This window comes from Rhinolophus ferrumequinum, chromosome 16, assembly GCF_004115265.2.
Source record: "Rhinolophus ferrumequinum isolate MPI-CBG mRhiFer1 chromosome 16, mRhiFer1_v1.p, whole genome shotgun sequence".
Classification (NCBI taxonomy): domain Eukaryota; kingdom Metazoa; phylum Chordata; class Mammalia; order Chiroptera; family Rhinolophidae; genus Rhinolophus; species Rhinolophus ferrumequinum.
In genome coordinates this window covers 22,558,301-22,574,076 of record NC_046299.1, presented here as the reverse complement: position 1 = coordinate 22,574,076, position 15,776 = coordinate 22,558,301, and the positions used below count along the sequence as shown (strand labels likewise).

General features: G+C 51.4%; 1 protein-coding gene across 2 annotated transcripts in view; it reads left to right on the top strand.

Moving 5' to 3' along the window:
* The window catches only part of MFSD13A (major facilitator superfamily domain containing 13A), a 28,298-nt gene extending 12,806 nt beyond the window's left edge, over positions 1–15,492 (top strand). The window contains exons 1-9 of one of the 2 annotated variants that reach the window (XM_033131303.1): positions 2,744–2,851; positions 9,604–9,845; positions 10,277–10,359; positions 10,858–11,310; positions 11,464–11,587; positions 12,303–12,399; positions 12,944–13,115; positions 13,193–13,386; positions 14,657–15,492. In XM_033131303.1, coding sequence (XP_032987194.1) covers positions 9,678–9,845; positions 10,277–10,359; positions 10,858–11,310; positions 11,464–11,587; positions 12,303–12,399; positions 12,944–13,115; positions 13,193–13,386; positions 14,657–14,919 — 1,554 coding nt within the window. In that variant the 5' untranslated portion in view covers positions 2,744–2,851; positions 9,604–9,677 and the 3' untranslated portion in view covers positions 14,920–15,492. Of the gene's footprint in view, positions 1–2,743; positions 2,852–9,603; positions 9,846–10,276; positions 10,360–10,857; positions 11,311–11,463; positions 11,588–12,302; positions 12,400–12,943; positions 13,116–13,192; positions 13,387–14,656 lie in introns of those variants that run through there. The other variant, XM_033131304.1, reaches the window with a different exon arrangement.
* Positions 15,493–15,776: the final 284 nt, after the last annotated feature.

Below are 15,776 nucleotides of genomic sequence, written 5' to 3'. Positions count from 1 at the left end.
CTTTTGACCACCTTCCTTCATCCCCCCACCCCCCACTTTTCAATAAATACCTTTCTTGCTTAATGTAGTTTGAGTGGAGTCTTCCTTTTTTTCCCCCACATAGGCAGTTATATTTCATATATATCAACAGATGACATAATGAAATGGGCATTTTTTTAAATTACCAGGTACTATCATCTAAGTCTTTAGATTTGGATTATACTGTGGAGTCCTCTGTTGCTTGCATCAATAATACACTCTGAATGTGTCCCACCTGCCCCTAGAATTTTATTATTAGAAAGTTGAAAATAAAGCAACCTGAGTAGTTTCTGATTAGAAGGCTAATGATCAGAGGCTCTTGTGGGCAAAGTAGAGGACAGATTGGCAAGAGAGAGGCTGGAAGCCAGTCTTAGAGGAGGTTCTCACATTAGCCCAGGAAAACTGACAACCAAAACACACAGGGGAAGGAAGAGAGAAATGGGAGCATATTCACCTGGACTTGATCCCATATAACTGCCTGGATGGAGAGGGTAGGATAGAGGTGGATAAACATGCTTTTAGCTTGGCCGCCTGGGTGGGTAATCAAGGCAATCCTGGAGATAAAATCCTTAGTGGGCGATTGGAAGTTGAGGGAATGGTGGGTTCCTTTAGGATATTAGGGGAGCTGTCCAGCAGGCTATTTTATATTCAGACTGGAGACGGGAGATGAGACCTGAGACAGTTATGAAGAAAGGGACGAGGTGAAGTTACCAGAACAGCTGCTACTTAGCCCTACATCGCACTATCATCACAATGCGATGCCAATTTGTTGGCTTCCACTTACGCCTTTTGAGGACATCGATCTTATTTTTGAAACTCCTTTACCTCCTGTAGCCAATGGCCTGGCAAATTTGAACAAATGAAGAGTATTAAAAATGGAAACTTGGGGGACCTTCCCTCCGCCTTTAGAAAGCCCTGGGAAAAAGTGCCCCAGTGAAGGGGAGTGAGGAGGAGTTGTTAGGTAGGAGGAGAACATGGTGGGACCTAGAGCAGAGGCCGGAAGCCATGGGAGAGAATTTCAAGGAGAGAGAGTATTTGTGTATCTATCTGTCCCACAATCCAGGAACTCCATGTCCCCTCCCAGTTAGCTCTGTGCTTGGCAACCAGGAAGGGAAATCAGAGATCATCACAAGGTCCAGCCCTGGTGCTGACACAAAAGGGTAACTGGTTACACTGTAAAATCGGAGCTGAGGGGCCTCAGAATGTAACCATGGGGCATTAAATGTAACACAGTCTTTCCTGTTGTTTCACATCCAGTTCTGGCCCATTGGCAGCCCTTCCCAATCCCCCCCCCCCCGCCCCCCGCACACAGGGAGAGCTAAATAAAGACTCAGGGTTTGCTTTGAAATAAAGGAACATGCTGGCCAGAGATGGAAAGGCAGGGGGCACTCCTTTTGTCAATTTACAATGGCTGTAGTGTGCCAGGCTCCATTCTGAATGCTGGGTTTCTTGCCCTCTATTCTCATAGCCAAGAATGCACAGATGAGGGTAAGGGTAGGGATGGGGAGAAATGGTCACCTTCCTTCTTCTACTCATGAGTACTTTCTGGAGCAGGAGGGGTTTCTACAATTGCTTGAAGTCTAGAAGAGAGAAGGGGTGTGTGTGTGCGCCCCCGCGCGCTTTGGAGGAGACATAGGAAGTAAGAAGAAGGTCTGAAGGGGTGGGATTGGGGAGGAGGGATGGTGTGAGGACTCAACAAGATAATGCAAATCGAGTGCTTGACATAATACAGGGCACATTGAGAGTTCAATACTCCTTATATTTTATTATTACTATTACTAAGAATAGGAGGTTGGGATGCATGGTCGCTTTCTGAGAGCCTGGCGTCTGTGGCCTAAGCTCTGGTGCCCATAGCCCAAGCTGGGTCTGTCCACTCTTGAGGGGCTCACAATCAAGCATTATGGAGTCTCAGGTCGTGCCACTGCCATCTCTTTATCTATCTCAGCTGTGCATCCAGTCAGACAATAACTTGTAGGAAGCTGCTGAGCTCTCTTCATTCTCTAAATTAAGACTAAGGAAGGATGGAGGAGAAGGGAGGGGATGCTTAGAAAAATTTTGTTGATTTGAACTTGTCAATTGAGTATAAATCAGGAGGCTTTGGCTAGAAATAAATGATAAAGATTTTGTTCAAGGGTCTTGGAATTTGCAAATGGGAAATACAGCTAGGCAATACACAGTGTTCCAAAGAAGAAAGAAAAGCTGAAAGTTCTTACAGTAAAAAATACATTCTCTTGAGAAGAATCAGTCCCTTCACTCTTAGCCTCTGAATTGATGGGATCTGGGGATGGTAATCTTCCAGATGTCAGGTGGTCTGGACACTAAATATTCTTTCCTAAGATCTTCAGGGGGTTATCCATAGGATTTACGTATATATTTGCAGGCATTGATGCACAACTGAAAACGTTTAAGTTCCCAGGCTAGTTAAAGCAAGAATAGAATCTTTTCCTCATGCCCCAGCCTACTTGATTTTAGTAATTGAGCAGCTTGACTACAGTGATTCCATTTTATTTCTTCACTTTTTCCTCAAACTGAAATGACATGAAGTCATCCAGGAGGGGATATGCGGGTCAGGAATCCAGGCAACCTGCCCGCCCCCTTCTTAACTAGCATACACGTTCTTTTTGGTCCCTAAGGGCAAGCGCCCATGATAAATATGGCGGCGGCAGCCTCGGGCGGGGGCACCTGCCAGGCGGCAGTCCCCGGAGCCGCGCGGAGCCAATCGCTGGGCGGGGGCGGAGGGAAAGGCTGGGGAAGCAGCCTCAGGCGCGCACAGGAACACTGGCTCGCATCTGGCTCCGGGCAGCCGAGATTAAGCTTCGCTGCCACTGTATCGGTGAGGGGCTGGCGGCGGAGGGGCTTTGGGGCAGGAGCGGGCCGGCCTGGGGGCCAATCAGACGCAAAGGACAGACCTATGGGGACGGGAATGCCGTCTGCTCTGGGAGTCCTGGGTGTCTGTGGGGGGTCTCTGCGGTGATAAGGTTGTGCGTTGGAAGAGTCCTTGGGTCAGGGTGGGAGAAGCTTGGGCTTAAGGGGTAAGGGTAGAATCCTTGCAGAAAGTCTCTCTGGGGCTGGGATCGCGGCATGCATCAGGTCGGGATCCATTTCATTAACATAATGGCCTTTAACCCTGGTGACGTAGTAGAACCTCTAGGGGAGCTTTAAAAAAACATTATGCTGAACCCCATCCCTAGAAATTCCAATTTAATTGATCAGGGCTAAGGCTTGGTCCTCGGTGTTACTGAGCAGGTGATTTTAATGTGCAGACGTGTTGGGGAACCACCACGTGTTTCAGCGCCAGCTCTTGAGTCAAGAGATCCTGGGTTGACCTCAGACTCCTCAGTGGCTTGGGAGGGGGTGGTGGTCCTAGGGTGAAGCTGCTGACCCTCCAGTGCTGCTGTAGTCACCTGCAAGAGAGGGAGAGGGAGAAGGTCCCACCAGCGTGGAGCACCCCCAATGACTCTGCCAGGGCGGGACCTTGCTGTGGGGAGACTGGGCAGGGAGATAAGGCTCTGGGGTGTGAAACAATAAACACAGCAGACAATCCCGAGGTCAGCTGCTTGTTGAGAAAAGGACACACCTAATATTTGTGTAGGGTATTATACTTTTCAGTTTCATTTGATCCCCCTGAGGACAGGCAGGGAATGGATTTGTTTCTCCGGCTTCACAGAGGTAGGAATAAACTCAGATGGTTTGTTAGTGTTAACAATGGGACTGGACCCAGGGCTCCCAACTCCGAATTTAGCTCATTAGGAGCATTTCCCCTCAGAAGCAAACACCCACCTTCCTTCTAATGCTCCTCACCCCAGGCATCCTCGGTTTCCTCCCCCACGTCCATCGCCCCCGCCACCCAAACAGGGAGATGCTACAGTTTCCATCCTTTCCTAGTCTTTATCTCCCAGAAGCCTGATGGGGTGAAGAAGGGAGAGTTTTTACATAATGTTGGGGCTCCTTCCAAACAGATCTGATTCTGTTACCTCATCACTTTCAGTGTCTGCCCTCCCACCCCCCCTTCTCATTGTCCTCAAGATAGAATCTTCTGTGTGGTTTATAAAACCCTTCCTGATCTGGTGTCTCTCTAACTCCCTGCTCTGAGCAGTCTTCCTATATTGTTTCTGTATTTCTTAGCACAGTGCTGGGCACGTGGTAAAAGCTTAATAAATGTTACTTTTTGTTATTATTAGTCCTCTTTGTTCACCTGTTGCCTTGCTGTAAGTGTTTTACTCAGCAGGGCACATCATAATAATCCTGACAGATTCCCCAGGTTGCCAATTTCTGACTCCCATTGCCAAGCAGAATGAAGAGCCGAGGGGCACAGAGGGATCTGGGGGTAACACTCTGCCTATGGCTGCTGCTCTTCCCTGGGGCTGGGGATGTACATATTGGCCTGTTAGGGGCAAATTGACCCGATGGGTATTAGTTGAGCACCTACTGTGGTGAAGGAGCCTGGTGGAGGCAGGGAGGGCGGATCTGACCTGGCTCTGCTCTTAAGGAGCTTGGGAGTTAGAGAAGGATAAGGGAGGTATTTGGATCCTGATACAGGAGCCAAGGGACCTGAAAAGGGGAGAGAACACCTGACTAGGGAAGTCTAGTGCCACTGACCTGGACCGTGAATTACCATGTTTCCCCGAAAATAAGGCCGGTCTTATACTGTATTTCCCCCAAAATAAGACCGAGTCTTATATTAATTTTTGCTCCAAAAGACACATTAGGGCGTATTTTTCAGGGGATGTCTTATTTTTTCATGTACAACAATCTACATTTATTCAAATACAGTTATGTCATCTTCTTCTGGAACATCATCATAACGTACTAAATGCGTCCACCTGGCTGACGATCTTAACTGGAGCTTATTTTCGGGGTAGGTCTTATTTTTGGGGAAACACAGTAGCAGGATTTGATAAGATGGTGGGGGGGTCAGCACAGTGACGTGAGAAATGCTGAATTTTTTTAAGTCAAAAACACCTGTTTTCAATCTTGGCTCTAGATAGCCTGTGTGATTTGGGGCCAGTTATTTAACCTTGAGAGGCTTGGTTTCTTCATTTATAAAATGAAGATGGAAATACGTAGTAACAGGAGTTGTAAGGATTCATGATAATGGATGTAAAAGCCAGGCATATCCTATACGCCTGAGAAATGGTATATAGTTACAGCTGGGGTATTTAGGTAGAAGAAACAGCATGAAGAAAGGTGTGGAGGTGGCCTTTAAAAAAGAATTTGGAGGGTGGCAGGATACACCCAGCAGTGAGAGGCATCAATGTTGGCTGCTGGAAAGACCACTTCCATCATGGATTTGGCAGATCACGAAATCAAACTTCAAAGACATGAAAAAAAGTAATAATAGCTACTGTTTATTGAGGGTCTTCTATGTGCCAGGCACTATACTTGGTGCTTGAAATACCTTGTGCATTTTAGCCCATAGCAATCGCAGAGGTTGGCTTTATCATTCCCACTTTATAGAGGAGACTGAAGCCCAGGGAAGGGGAGTGGCTGGCTCAAGGCCACACAACTGGGCCGTCTCAGCAGGTTGCCGGGATAGGCTGTGGGGGCCTCCAGCAGGCTCACCCACAAGGTGCCAAGGTGGGGGTGGAGTTGGTTGCAGGTTACAGGATATTTCACCCAGATTATGCAACCAGGCTGGTGTGGGCTCCTGCTGTTTCTCCCTGAGAGAGGCAGAGCTGTTGTTCTCTGCTGGGGTGACGAGGGCTAGTAGGGGAAGGCTTTTCCTGATGGAGGAACAGAATATGAAAGAGAAACCGCTTTGGTGACTCGGCACACTCCTGGCTCAGCTCCCTCTCCTGGGCAGAGGCTTACCTGGGTTTAGCTGCTTCGCCTGCAGCTCTGCCTGCAGGTCTGGTAGGGGTTTGCCTCTGGCACTCCCATGCATCTATGTGTCCCTGCTCCTTGCAGGCCCTCCTTTTCTGACTTTCCCAGATCTCTTGAACTCCTTTACTACTTTAAGGGGACTGATGACCAGGATAGTACCCTGCTGCTACCCTGATCTGTTATAAGTGAGCCCAAGAAAAAGCCAGTTTCTGAGCACCTTCTACGTGACTGGCATGGTGCTGAGGCTTCCTGGACATTAGTTTGCTTAGTCCTCCCTGCACCCCTATAAAGATAGGCATTTTATATTATTCCATTTTATAGATAGAAAACCAAGGCTCAACCTGGTTAAGTGAATTGCCTGAGGTTACACTCTTAGTAGGAATTGCAGTTGGCATTAAGACCTGGCCCTTCTGATGGCACAGACATACCCTTTCCGTCTCACTTCCTTAGAGGATTTCTTCTACTGTTGCCCCAGTGCGGTTGCTGGGAGCCAGCTGTTGGAGACTTGGGAGCTTGCATGCCGGGTTCACCTTCTCTAGCAACTGGAGCAAGTGGCTGGACATCTGGGTGGAGACAGGGAGCTTTACTCCCTGGGCCACAGGCTTTGGAGGTGGGGTGGGGGAGTTCTGGAGGGCCATGGGGAATCAGAGAAAGTGCTTTCTAGCCCCAAGGCACCTTTAGATCAATTCCCCACCCCATGCTTGTGTGGTGGGTAGGGAAGGCCTGAGAGGTTCAATCGTAATACTCTTTAAAGTGCTCACCACGTTTATCTAAGTGCTTTAGGATATTTCCTCATTGACTGCTAACAATAGCCCTAGGAAGGTTGGCCCCGCATAGCAGATCAAGAACAAGCATAGAGAGGTTAACAAGTCGCTCCAGGTCACCCAGGTAGTAAAGGATGGAGTCAGGACTTCGGAGACCTCCAGTGTGTCTTTCAGCTATGTTACTTAGAAAGTGCCGAGGAAACTTACAAGGTGATGGCTGTGTCAATCGTAGTGATGGTTTCACAGGTGCATACATGTTACAGCTGGTCAGACTGTACACTTTGAGTATGTGCAGATTATTGTATGTCAACAATACTTCAATAAAGCTGTGGGGGAAAAAAAAAAGAAAAGAAAAGCATTTCCTACCAACCATTCCTGCAGGACTCCAGGGAGAGGCCACCTGGCCATCCTCCTGCTTTGGGGCAAGGTAGGATCAGTGTGGCCTGTGAGAGAGTCTCACAGACTTAGCTGGTTTCAGATAGTTTGGGCTGTTGCTTCTCTCATTCCCCCACCACTCGGCGTAGACTGGCACGGGGGTGAGGGTGAGGGTGCATACAGATCTCTTGAGTGATTGCCACTTGACTTCCAAAGAGCCTGAGAGCAACCCCAGTGAGATTCTCTCCTATTTTCTCATCAGAGCCTCTTTACCTATCAGTCACACTCCCACAGTTAAGAGTGATCGAGTCCAGCCTATTCTCTCTGAGTGAGATAGAGGGAGGAGACCCAGGACCTGCCCCCGAAACCCCCAGTCAGGCTGGAGAGGGGGGCAGGCACAGCTGAGGCTGGAGGCATCAGTGAGTGCCCAAGGAGTTGGAGAAGGTCCACTGGACACAGCGCTGGCTACTGAAGGCTGGGTGAGCTGGTGATGAGATCGGGAGGCACCAAGCAGAACAAAGGCCTGGCCAGAGGAGAAGGTGGCTTGAAAATCCAAGAAAGGCCGGGCTGGAGAGGCCAGGAGAGGCCAGACAGCAGAGGCCCTTGAAGGTTGGGCAGGGAGGGGGAGCCATGGTGGGTCTTGGGGCAAGGGCAGGTCTTGTGGGGTCATTACTCTTGGACTGGGGCTGAAGTCATCTGTGCAGGGCCTCCCTAACAGGAAACAGAAGTTTCAGTTCTCTGTGTGTGTGTGTGTGTGTGTGTGTGTGCGTGCGTGCGTGTGTGTGCACGCGCAGGGACATGTAGATGAGTCCCGTGGGCAGGCTTGAGTCACAAGGACTCACAGAGGATCAGCCCCTGAGGGTGGGTATAAGTCTCCTGGTGCTGCCGTAACAAATGACCACAAACTGGATGGCTTAAAACAACCAAAATGTCTTCTCTCATAGTTCTGGAGGGTAGATGTCCAAAATCAAGGTGTCAGCAGGGTTATGCTCCCTCTAGAAGGAGGCTCTAGAGAAGAATCCTTTGCCTCTTCCAGCTCCTGGTGATTGCCCCCAATCCTTGACTTGTGGCTGCATCACTCCAATTTCTGCCTTTGTCTTCACCTGGCATCTTCCTTCTGTGTGTATCTGTCTCTGGGTCCAAATTTCCATCTCCTTATAAGGATACAAGTCATGGGATCACGGCCCACTTGAATTCATTCTGACCTTATTTTAATTTGGTTGCAAAGACCCTATTTCCAAATAAGGTCACTCTCACAGGTACTGGGGCTTAGGACTTGAGTCTGTCTTTTGGGGGGATGCAATTTAACTCACAACAGGAAGTCTGAGAGAAGGAAGCCCCCATAGCTTCCGGCTAGGGGTCAGACAAGCACACATGGGATTATTTTTCTGAAAAGAGAACAGCAGCTTTGAGCCTAAAAAAAGACGCAGACTTAATGCCTCACTGGTTGGTGTGGTTAAGGACCAGCTCAGTGTCACCTGGGAGCCTGTTTGAAATGCGGAGCTCAGGTTCCTCCTCAGACCCCCTGGGTCAAAATCTACAGTTTAATAAAGTTCCTAGGTGACTTGAAAACACATTTCAGTGTGAGAAATGGTGCTCTAATAAAAATCCCACCCATGGTCAGCCCAGCCTGCCAGTTTCTGTGCATGAATTGGCGGGGTTGGAAGCCGGGCACCCAGGTGTTTTTTGTTCTCTGTTTTCTTGTAACATGTTTTTCAGTTTCTCTCCCACATGTCGAGGTTGCCCATGTGCTTCCCCTTTGTTGCGGTCTTGGGCTTTGTCCAACGTTTTGCTGTTTATAAATGTTGCTGCCATGAACATCTCTATACACGTTTCTTTGGGGTTATTTTCTTGAGGTGGAATTTCTGGAATCAAACTGCACGAGCAGTTGTGGACTCTTATATCTCCTCACAGCAGGTTTCTCTGTTCTACCCAACAGTGCATAGGAACCTGATTTGGGAAGTGAGGTGGCAGAAAAGGCTTTGGAGCCAGACAGGCCAAGTTTCAAATCTACATTTTTGCTGTGTGACATTGGGCAAATTACTTAACATCTCTGAGCTTGGTGTTGCTCTATAACACTGTAATAGTGCTATACACTTTGTAGGGATTTTATAAATAATGACACCACCAATAGCCATGCATTGAGCCCTTCTATGAGTTCCCTCATTTAACCCTTACGTTTCTCTGAAGAGTAGGCATGGTCATCCCCTTTTCCCTTTTACAGAATAGGAAACTGAAGCTTGGGTTAAGTAGCTTGCCTGAGGTTATGCTGTAGTTACATTGTGCACCCAAGCCCAGGGTTGTCACGCTTAGACCGTTAAGGTCGGGTAATGCAGATGAAAGAAGATACCAAGCACACGGCCTGAGCACAGTTGGACCTGGCTCAGTACTTGTTGGATGCCTGCCTTTGCTTCCCACGCCTGTATCAGTTTCCTCAGGTTACTCCTGGGTATGGTATCTGGCCCAGCATTGTTTCAGCTGTATGTCATTAACGATCCCTCAGCTTTATTTTACGTGAAAACTTTCTCCCAGTTGGAAATGAGTTTTTAAATGACTCACAGGTCTGGGGTTACGAGCAGAGCTGGCTCTGATCCTTGCAGCTAACTGGCTCCTTCTTCCCCAGGGACGAGGATGGCCAGACTGCCCGTGGCCATGAGTACTTCTCAGTGCTCCTAGGCTGAAGCTGGGCTGCCAGCCATGGGGCTGGGCAGGCCCCAGGACTGGCTGTTGGGCCTGCCCACGGCTGTGGTCTATGGCTCCCTGGCCCTCTTCATCTCCATCCTGCACAACGTGTTCCTGCTTTACTATGTGGACACTTTTGTCTCAGTGTACAAGATCAGCAAAACTGCCTTCTGGGTCGGAGAGGTAGGCCGACGGTTCGGTGGCCACCCGGGATGGGAGCCAGGCAGATTGCAGTGCTGAGTCCCACCCAGACAGGCGCATGGGGCAGGCCAGGTTGCCCACCAAGACTCAGCAAGAAAAGCTGGAGCCCTGCTGACTCCTCAGTGGGGATTACACCAGCTCTCCTGGTCGCTGTCCTATGTGCCCGGGACTGTCTTATGTATTCATATATATTAATCAGCTGGATACATTTACCAGCTGGGCCCTGAATGGGTGGGAGTTTGATGGGGACAGTGGCTGCTAGAGTGGATTTTAGCAGAGGGACTGACCCGAGCAAAGGTTTGCAGCAGGAAAGCTGGTGTTATCTTTGAGGGGGGGTGCGCAGGTTGGGCAGGGAAAGCTCCGGAGAAGAGGCTGCCTGGAGCCCACCTGCCCCATCTTCCCTCTGCCTGCAGACGGTGTTTCTCCTCTGGAACAGCCTCAACGACCCCCTCTTCGGCTGGTTGAGTGACCGTCAGTTCCTCAGCTCCCAGCCCCGGTTTGTGTCTTGGGGATGGCTCATAACTGGTCCTATTCCCACCCCATCCTTCCCCAGGGCTGGAGGACCCCCTACCTGTGTTTGGGGTAGGGAAAGAAAGGGACATCATTTTCAGATGCTGTCCAGGCTTCCTCCTTCCCGAGGTCAGGGCAGAGTCTGTCCAGGTGGGAGAAGTGGCCTTGACTAACTGTTGGCCTTAATCACCTGGGGGAGAGAGTGACTCCAGCTCGGCTCGCCAGGCCCTCAGCACTAGGTGCTGTACTGCACACACTCTGCTACTTCTGGTAGATTCCTTTACCCCATCCTGGCGTGGGCCCATCATTTCCCCCAACCCTGAAAAATGGGTATCAGCCCTGGCAGGCTGACAAGGGAGCAGAGGAAAGAGTACCCACTGGTGAGTTGTGCTTCCTAAATCGGAGGCTGAGGACTTGGGACTCAGGGGGACCTGGGGCCCAAGGCTGCAAGGGTATCTCCCAACAGCGCTCGTCTCCCTGGCAGGTCGGGCGCTGGGTTCTCCTCAAGGGCTGTGGTGCTGGCCCGGGTGCGGGCCCTGGGCTGGCACGGGCCACTGCTGGCGCTGTCATTCCTGGCATTCTGGGTGCCATGGGCCCCAGCCGGCCTGCAGTTCTTGCTGTGTCTGTGCCTCTATGATGGCTTCCTGACGCTCGTGGACCTGCACCATCACGCCTTGCTGGCTGACCTGGCTCTCTCAGCCCACGACCGCACCCACCTCAACTTCTACTGCTCCCTCTTCAGTGCAGCTGGCTCCCTCTCTGTCTTTGCCTCCTACGCCTTCTGGAACAAGGGGGACTTCTCCTCCTTCCGCGCCTTCTGCGTGGCACTGGCCGCTGGCTCTGGGCTAGGCTTTGTGGGGGCCACACGGCTGCTGAGGCGGCGGGTTGAAGTGACCGGCAGGCAGCCGGGCTACCCAGATCTGGCTGTGGATAGCGGGTGAGTGGTCAGCTCCAGCTCTCCAGGTTCCCACCAACACTGTTTCGAGTCTGATTTCAACCCTGGGTCTTCTGGCTGATGGGTGGCTGCCTTGGGGTGGGGGATGGCTCTGGCCCAGCCCTAGGCCCTTTTTGACTCCCCTCTGCCCCACAGCCTGTGTGGAGAGGAGCTGCCTGTGGGCAGTGAGGAGGTGGGCAGCGTTACCTTGGGCCAGTACCTCCGGCAGCTAGCACATCACCGGAACTTCCTGTGGTTCGTGGGCATGGACCTGGTGCAGGTATGGGAGCAGTCCCTATGCCCAGTGTGGCCAGGATATGTCTCACTCAACAGAACAGGCTCCTCAAGTGCTGGGAAATCAGTGAGGACTGGTGGGTGATTCGAGGATGGGAACACAGTTTGGGTAGTTAGGAGATCTGGATTCTAGCACCATCTGAGCTCCTAACTCCCTGTGTGATTTTAGGGAGACTCAGCCTCTCAGGACAGCCATGTCCTCACCTGCAAAGTGAGGATATGAAAAGAGGCGCCCCTTTGGGGACTCTGTGACAATTTTTTTTAATGAGGGTGCAGCTCATAGTGGCCCATGTGGGGATCGAACAGGCAACCTTGGTGTTATTAGCACCACACTCTAACCAACAGAGCTAACCGGCTACCCCGTGACAATCTTTTTAAAATACCAAGTGTCACGACACTAAAACACATGTAGTGTATCAGCTGGCCAAATTTAGAAACAGATTATTTATATGGCCTCAAGCTCGTTTTACTAGAGTGTATTCAAATTAGAAAAAAAAAACGTATTTGTTGTAATGACAATTTTATCATTCCTTCTAACTTTTAGCAAAATTAGATAAGCAACAGGAATCGGTTTTAGGTTTTGTTCTGGAATGTTCCATGTTCAGGCACATGGGGATATAGGCTGCTCTTGTTGGCTTTTGCCCTGTCCCCGGCTCCCTTCTCACCCCAGCCGCCTCCTCACTGCCCCTGTTGGGTTGCAGGTCTTTCACTGCCACTTCAACAGCAACTTCTTCCCCCTCTTCCTGGAGCACCTGTTGTCAGACCACATCTCCCTCTCCACAGGCTCCTTCCTGTTGGGTGAGTGGGTGCCTTGGGCAGGCTGGAAGGACGGAGGCTTGCACCCCAGAACCCCTAGCCCAGCGGCAGGCACAACCACTTCCCCAGCTGGAGCCCAGGGGACAGAGAGCAGAATCTGCTGTGGGGCTGCACTTCCAGCCCCCAGCTCTGTTTTCCGTAGGAAGGGGCAGGGCTGTGGGTGTGAGGGGCTCCGGCTGTCATGGTGGTCCTTCTGGTGATGGTGCCACCCAGAGGCGACGCGGCACCGTGGCTGGTTTACAGGGAGGACTACAGATAGGCCAGGGTGTGTGTCTTGACTGTACTTATTTATATTTACTGTGTGGCGTTGGGTGTCTTTCATTTACTCTATATTTTTAGGCCTGCAAAGTCGGGATAATGAGGGTACTCACCTTAAAGGACTGTGAGATTAAATATAAGGGTGCGAATTAGCTCCTAGCACAGAGCCTGGCAGGTCCCTATGCAAACTGATTCCGATTGTTAAAATGGGGAGAATTGTGGAAGCTGTGGCAATGCCCCCTGACAAGGCTGCACCCCTTCTCCCCAGGCGTCTCCTATGTCGCTCCCCATCTCAACAACCTGTACTTCCTGCCCCTGTGCCAGCGCTGGGGTGTCTACACCGTGGTGCGGGGACTCTTCCTGCTTAAGCTGGGCCTGAGTCTGCTCATGCTTTTGGCTGGCCCGGACCACCCCGGCCTGCTCTGCCTCTTCATTGCCAGGTATGCTCTGCCCTCCCTCACCCCCACACCTCTGGCCCACCCCCTCACTCCTGCCTGCTTTCTCCCTCTGCTGGCAGCAACCGTGTCTTTACTGAGGGCACCTGTAAGCTGTTGACCTTGGTAGTCACTGACCTGGTGGACGAGGACCTGGTACTGAACCACCGCAAGCAGGCGGCCTCGGCGCTCCTCTTTGGCATGGTGGCCCTGGTGACCAAGCCAGGCCAGACCTTCGCCCCGCTGCTGGGTACCTGGCTGCTGTGCTTCTACACAGGTGAGGGCCCAGGGACTGGTGAGGGGCTCTTGAGGCTCCAGGGGGCACAGCTTACCTGGCACACCAGCTGACATGCCTGGCTCTAAGTCCATTGAGGGAGAGAAAATGGCACCTGGCCGACAGAGGCTGGGTCTGGGCCACCCTGGGCTGCCACACTTCCCGTCTTCCCCCACATAGGTAGAGGAACTGGGTCTTTGATTCTTCTGTTCTTTTAATAGTTCATTCATCGATTCAATAAATGTGTATAGCATACCATCTCTGCCAGGTGCTGCTCTGGGTGCTAGGGATATAAACAATGAATAAGACAGCGAGGTCTTTGCCACCATGGAGCTTATATTCTAGTCAGGGCAAGGGGTGGTGGTGATAAACAGCCAAACAAGAAAATAGCAGGTAGTAAGAAGTACGATGGTAAAAATACAGCAGATCCTCAAATAACGTCGTTTTGTTCAGCATGGTTTTGTTATAACATTGATGAGGTGCCGTGGGAACTTAACTCTTGTTCCTACCAGTTAGCCTGTAGTAACACTGGTTTGTTATACATCATTTTGCTTAAGGTCGCAGAACGTCCCGATGGCACTGAGTGCTTACTGTAGTGTCACTGAGAAGCTATTTAGTATAGTCTGGGATGGTCTCTCTGAGGTGGTACTCAGGATGTGAACTAACTGGGAAGGATTTGGTCTAGAAAGAGCTCATTGAATCCCAGACACAGGGAGTGTCCAGTGCAAAGGCCCAAGGTTTCAGGGGTGGTTAGATGAGGCTGGAAAAGTGGTGAGGGCTCTGGAGAGCGGGTCAGGGTTTGGATTGTATTCTTGGTGCGAAGAGAAGCTATTGGAAGGGTTGTGAGCAGAGTGACATGGTCTGATTTATTTTTTAAGAGCTGGTTCTGGTTGCTGTATGGAGAATGGATTGTAGAGAGGCTGTGGCAGAGGCAATGGAGGTTTGGACCAGGGTGGTGCTGGGGGGCTGGAAAGAAGTGTGTGTTTGGGCTTGGGAAGTTTTTAGAGTTGGGGGGAGGTGAACGATTGGCTGTTGGAGAGCACTGAAATTAAACAAGGAATCTAGGGAGACTTTAGGGTTTTTGGCCCCAGTTGTTGGGTGGATGGTGGTGCGATTTATCGAGACGGGAGACGGGAAGAACGGGAGAAGCAGGGTTGGGGGAGGGATCAAGAGCTGTGGTTTGGACATGTACATGTGGCGTTTGAGATGTGGCACTGGACTTTGCAGGAGCCCAGGGCTGACCCTGTTCTTTCTGCGCGCTCTCTCATCCTAGGTCATGATCTCTTCCAGCAGCCCCCACTGATCCCTGTGGGGAGTGCCCAGCCCTGGCCAGAGCCCCCGGCCCCTCCCCCAGCTCAGGCCCCGACGCTCCGCCAGGGCTGCTTCTACCTGCTGGTGCTGGTGCCCATCACCTGTGCTCTGCTGCAGCTGTTCACCTGGTCCAAGTTTACATTGCACGGGAGACGCTTGCACGTGGTCAAAGCCCAGCGCCAGAATCTGTCACAAGCCCAAACCCTGGACATTAAGACAGTGTGAGAGGTGTGGCAAGGCCACCCTGCTGAGGACACTGCCTGCATCTTTGGGCAGGAGCCACTTTTGCCAGCCTGGTGTCCTGCTCCTTTGCCTTCCTCGGGTACAGCCTGGAGGACAGATGGCAGAATGGGAGCTGCTGGGGCTCAACCAGAAGCATCAGTGGGTCTAAGATCCTGCTTGGCTGTCTGGCCCAGCTTGGTCAAGGGCTGGGCCAAATGTGCTCAGGGACCTGCTTCCCTCTATGGGGCAGGAGGAGGAAGGGGACCAAGAAGGGATGAGGCTGCCCTGTGGTCACATGGGGTTGCCCAGGGGCCTAGAGGCCTACCCTACCACCAGGTTGGGGCTGGCACTTCCTGTGGGCTCAGGAACCACTTTTAATACTGCAACCTCAACTTCTTATTGGCCAGTCAGGGGAAGCTGACTGTAAGTCCCTCCCACCCCCTCCCTCCACCCTTCCAGTGGTTTCTGTGCTTCAGCTGTGCCCCAAGTAGCATGCCTCTGCTACTGCAGGGCTTCCCCACCCCCACCTGGTTTCTAAAGTTCAGCTCATCACAGATTAAAGTCATTCTGTTTCTATCCCTGAGGTCTGTGCTCTGTGTGGGAATGACGGGTTGGGGACAGACTCCTCACTTATTACGAAAAGCACTGAGAGTGTTTTTCCAAAAGTGAGTTGGGGGGACACCCACATCAGTCACGGAGGTAATGGGGAACGCGCGGGCCAGTAGCTGCCTGGGTACTTGGGAGGAAGGTGGCTTTCAGGCCTGCAGTTGTGGCCCTGGTGCATTTCCCATGTACCACTGCGGGACGTGGTGGTCAAGGAGGAGTAGCCGCTCTTAGGCCAGAGGCCCTCAACCTTGGAG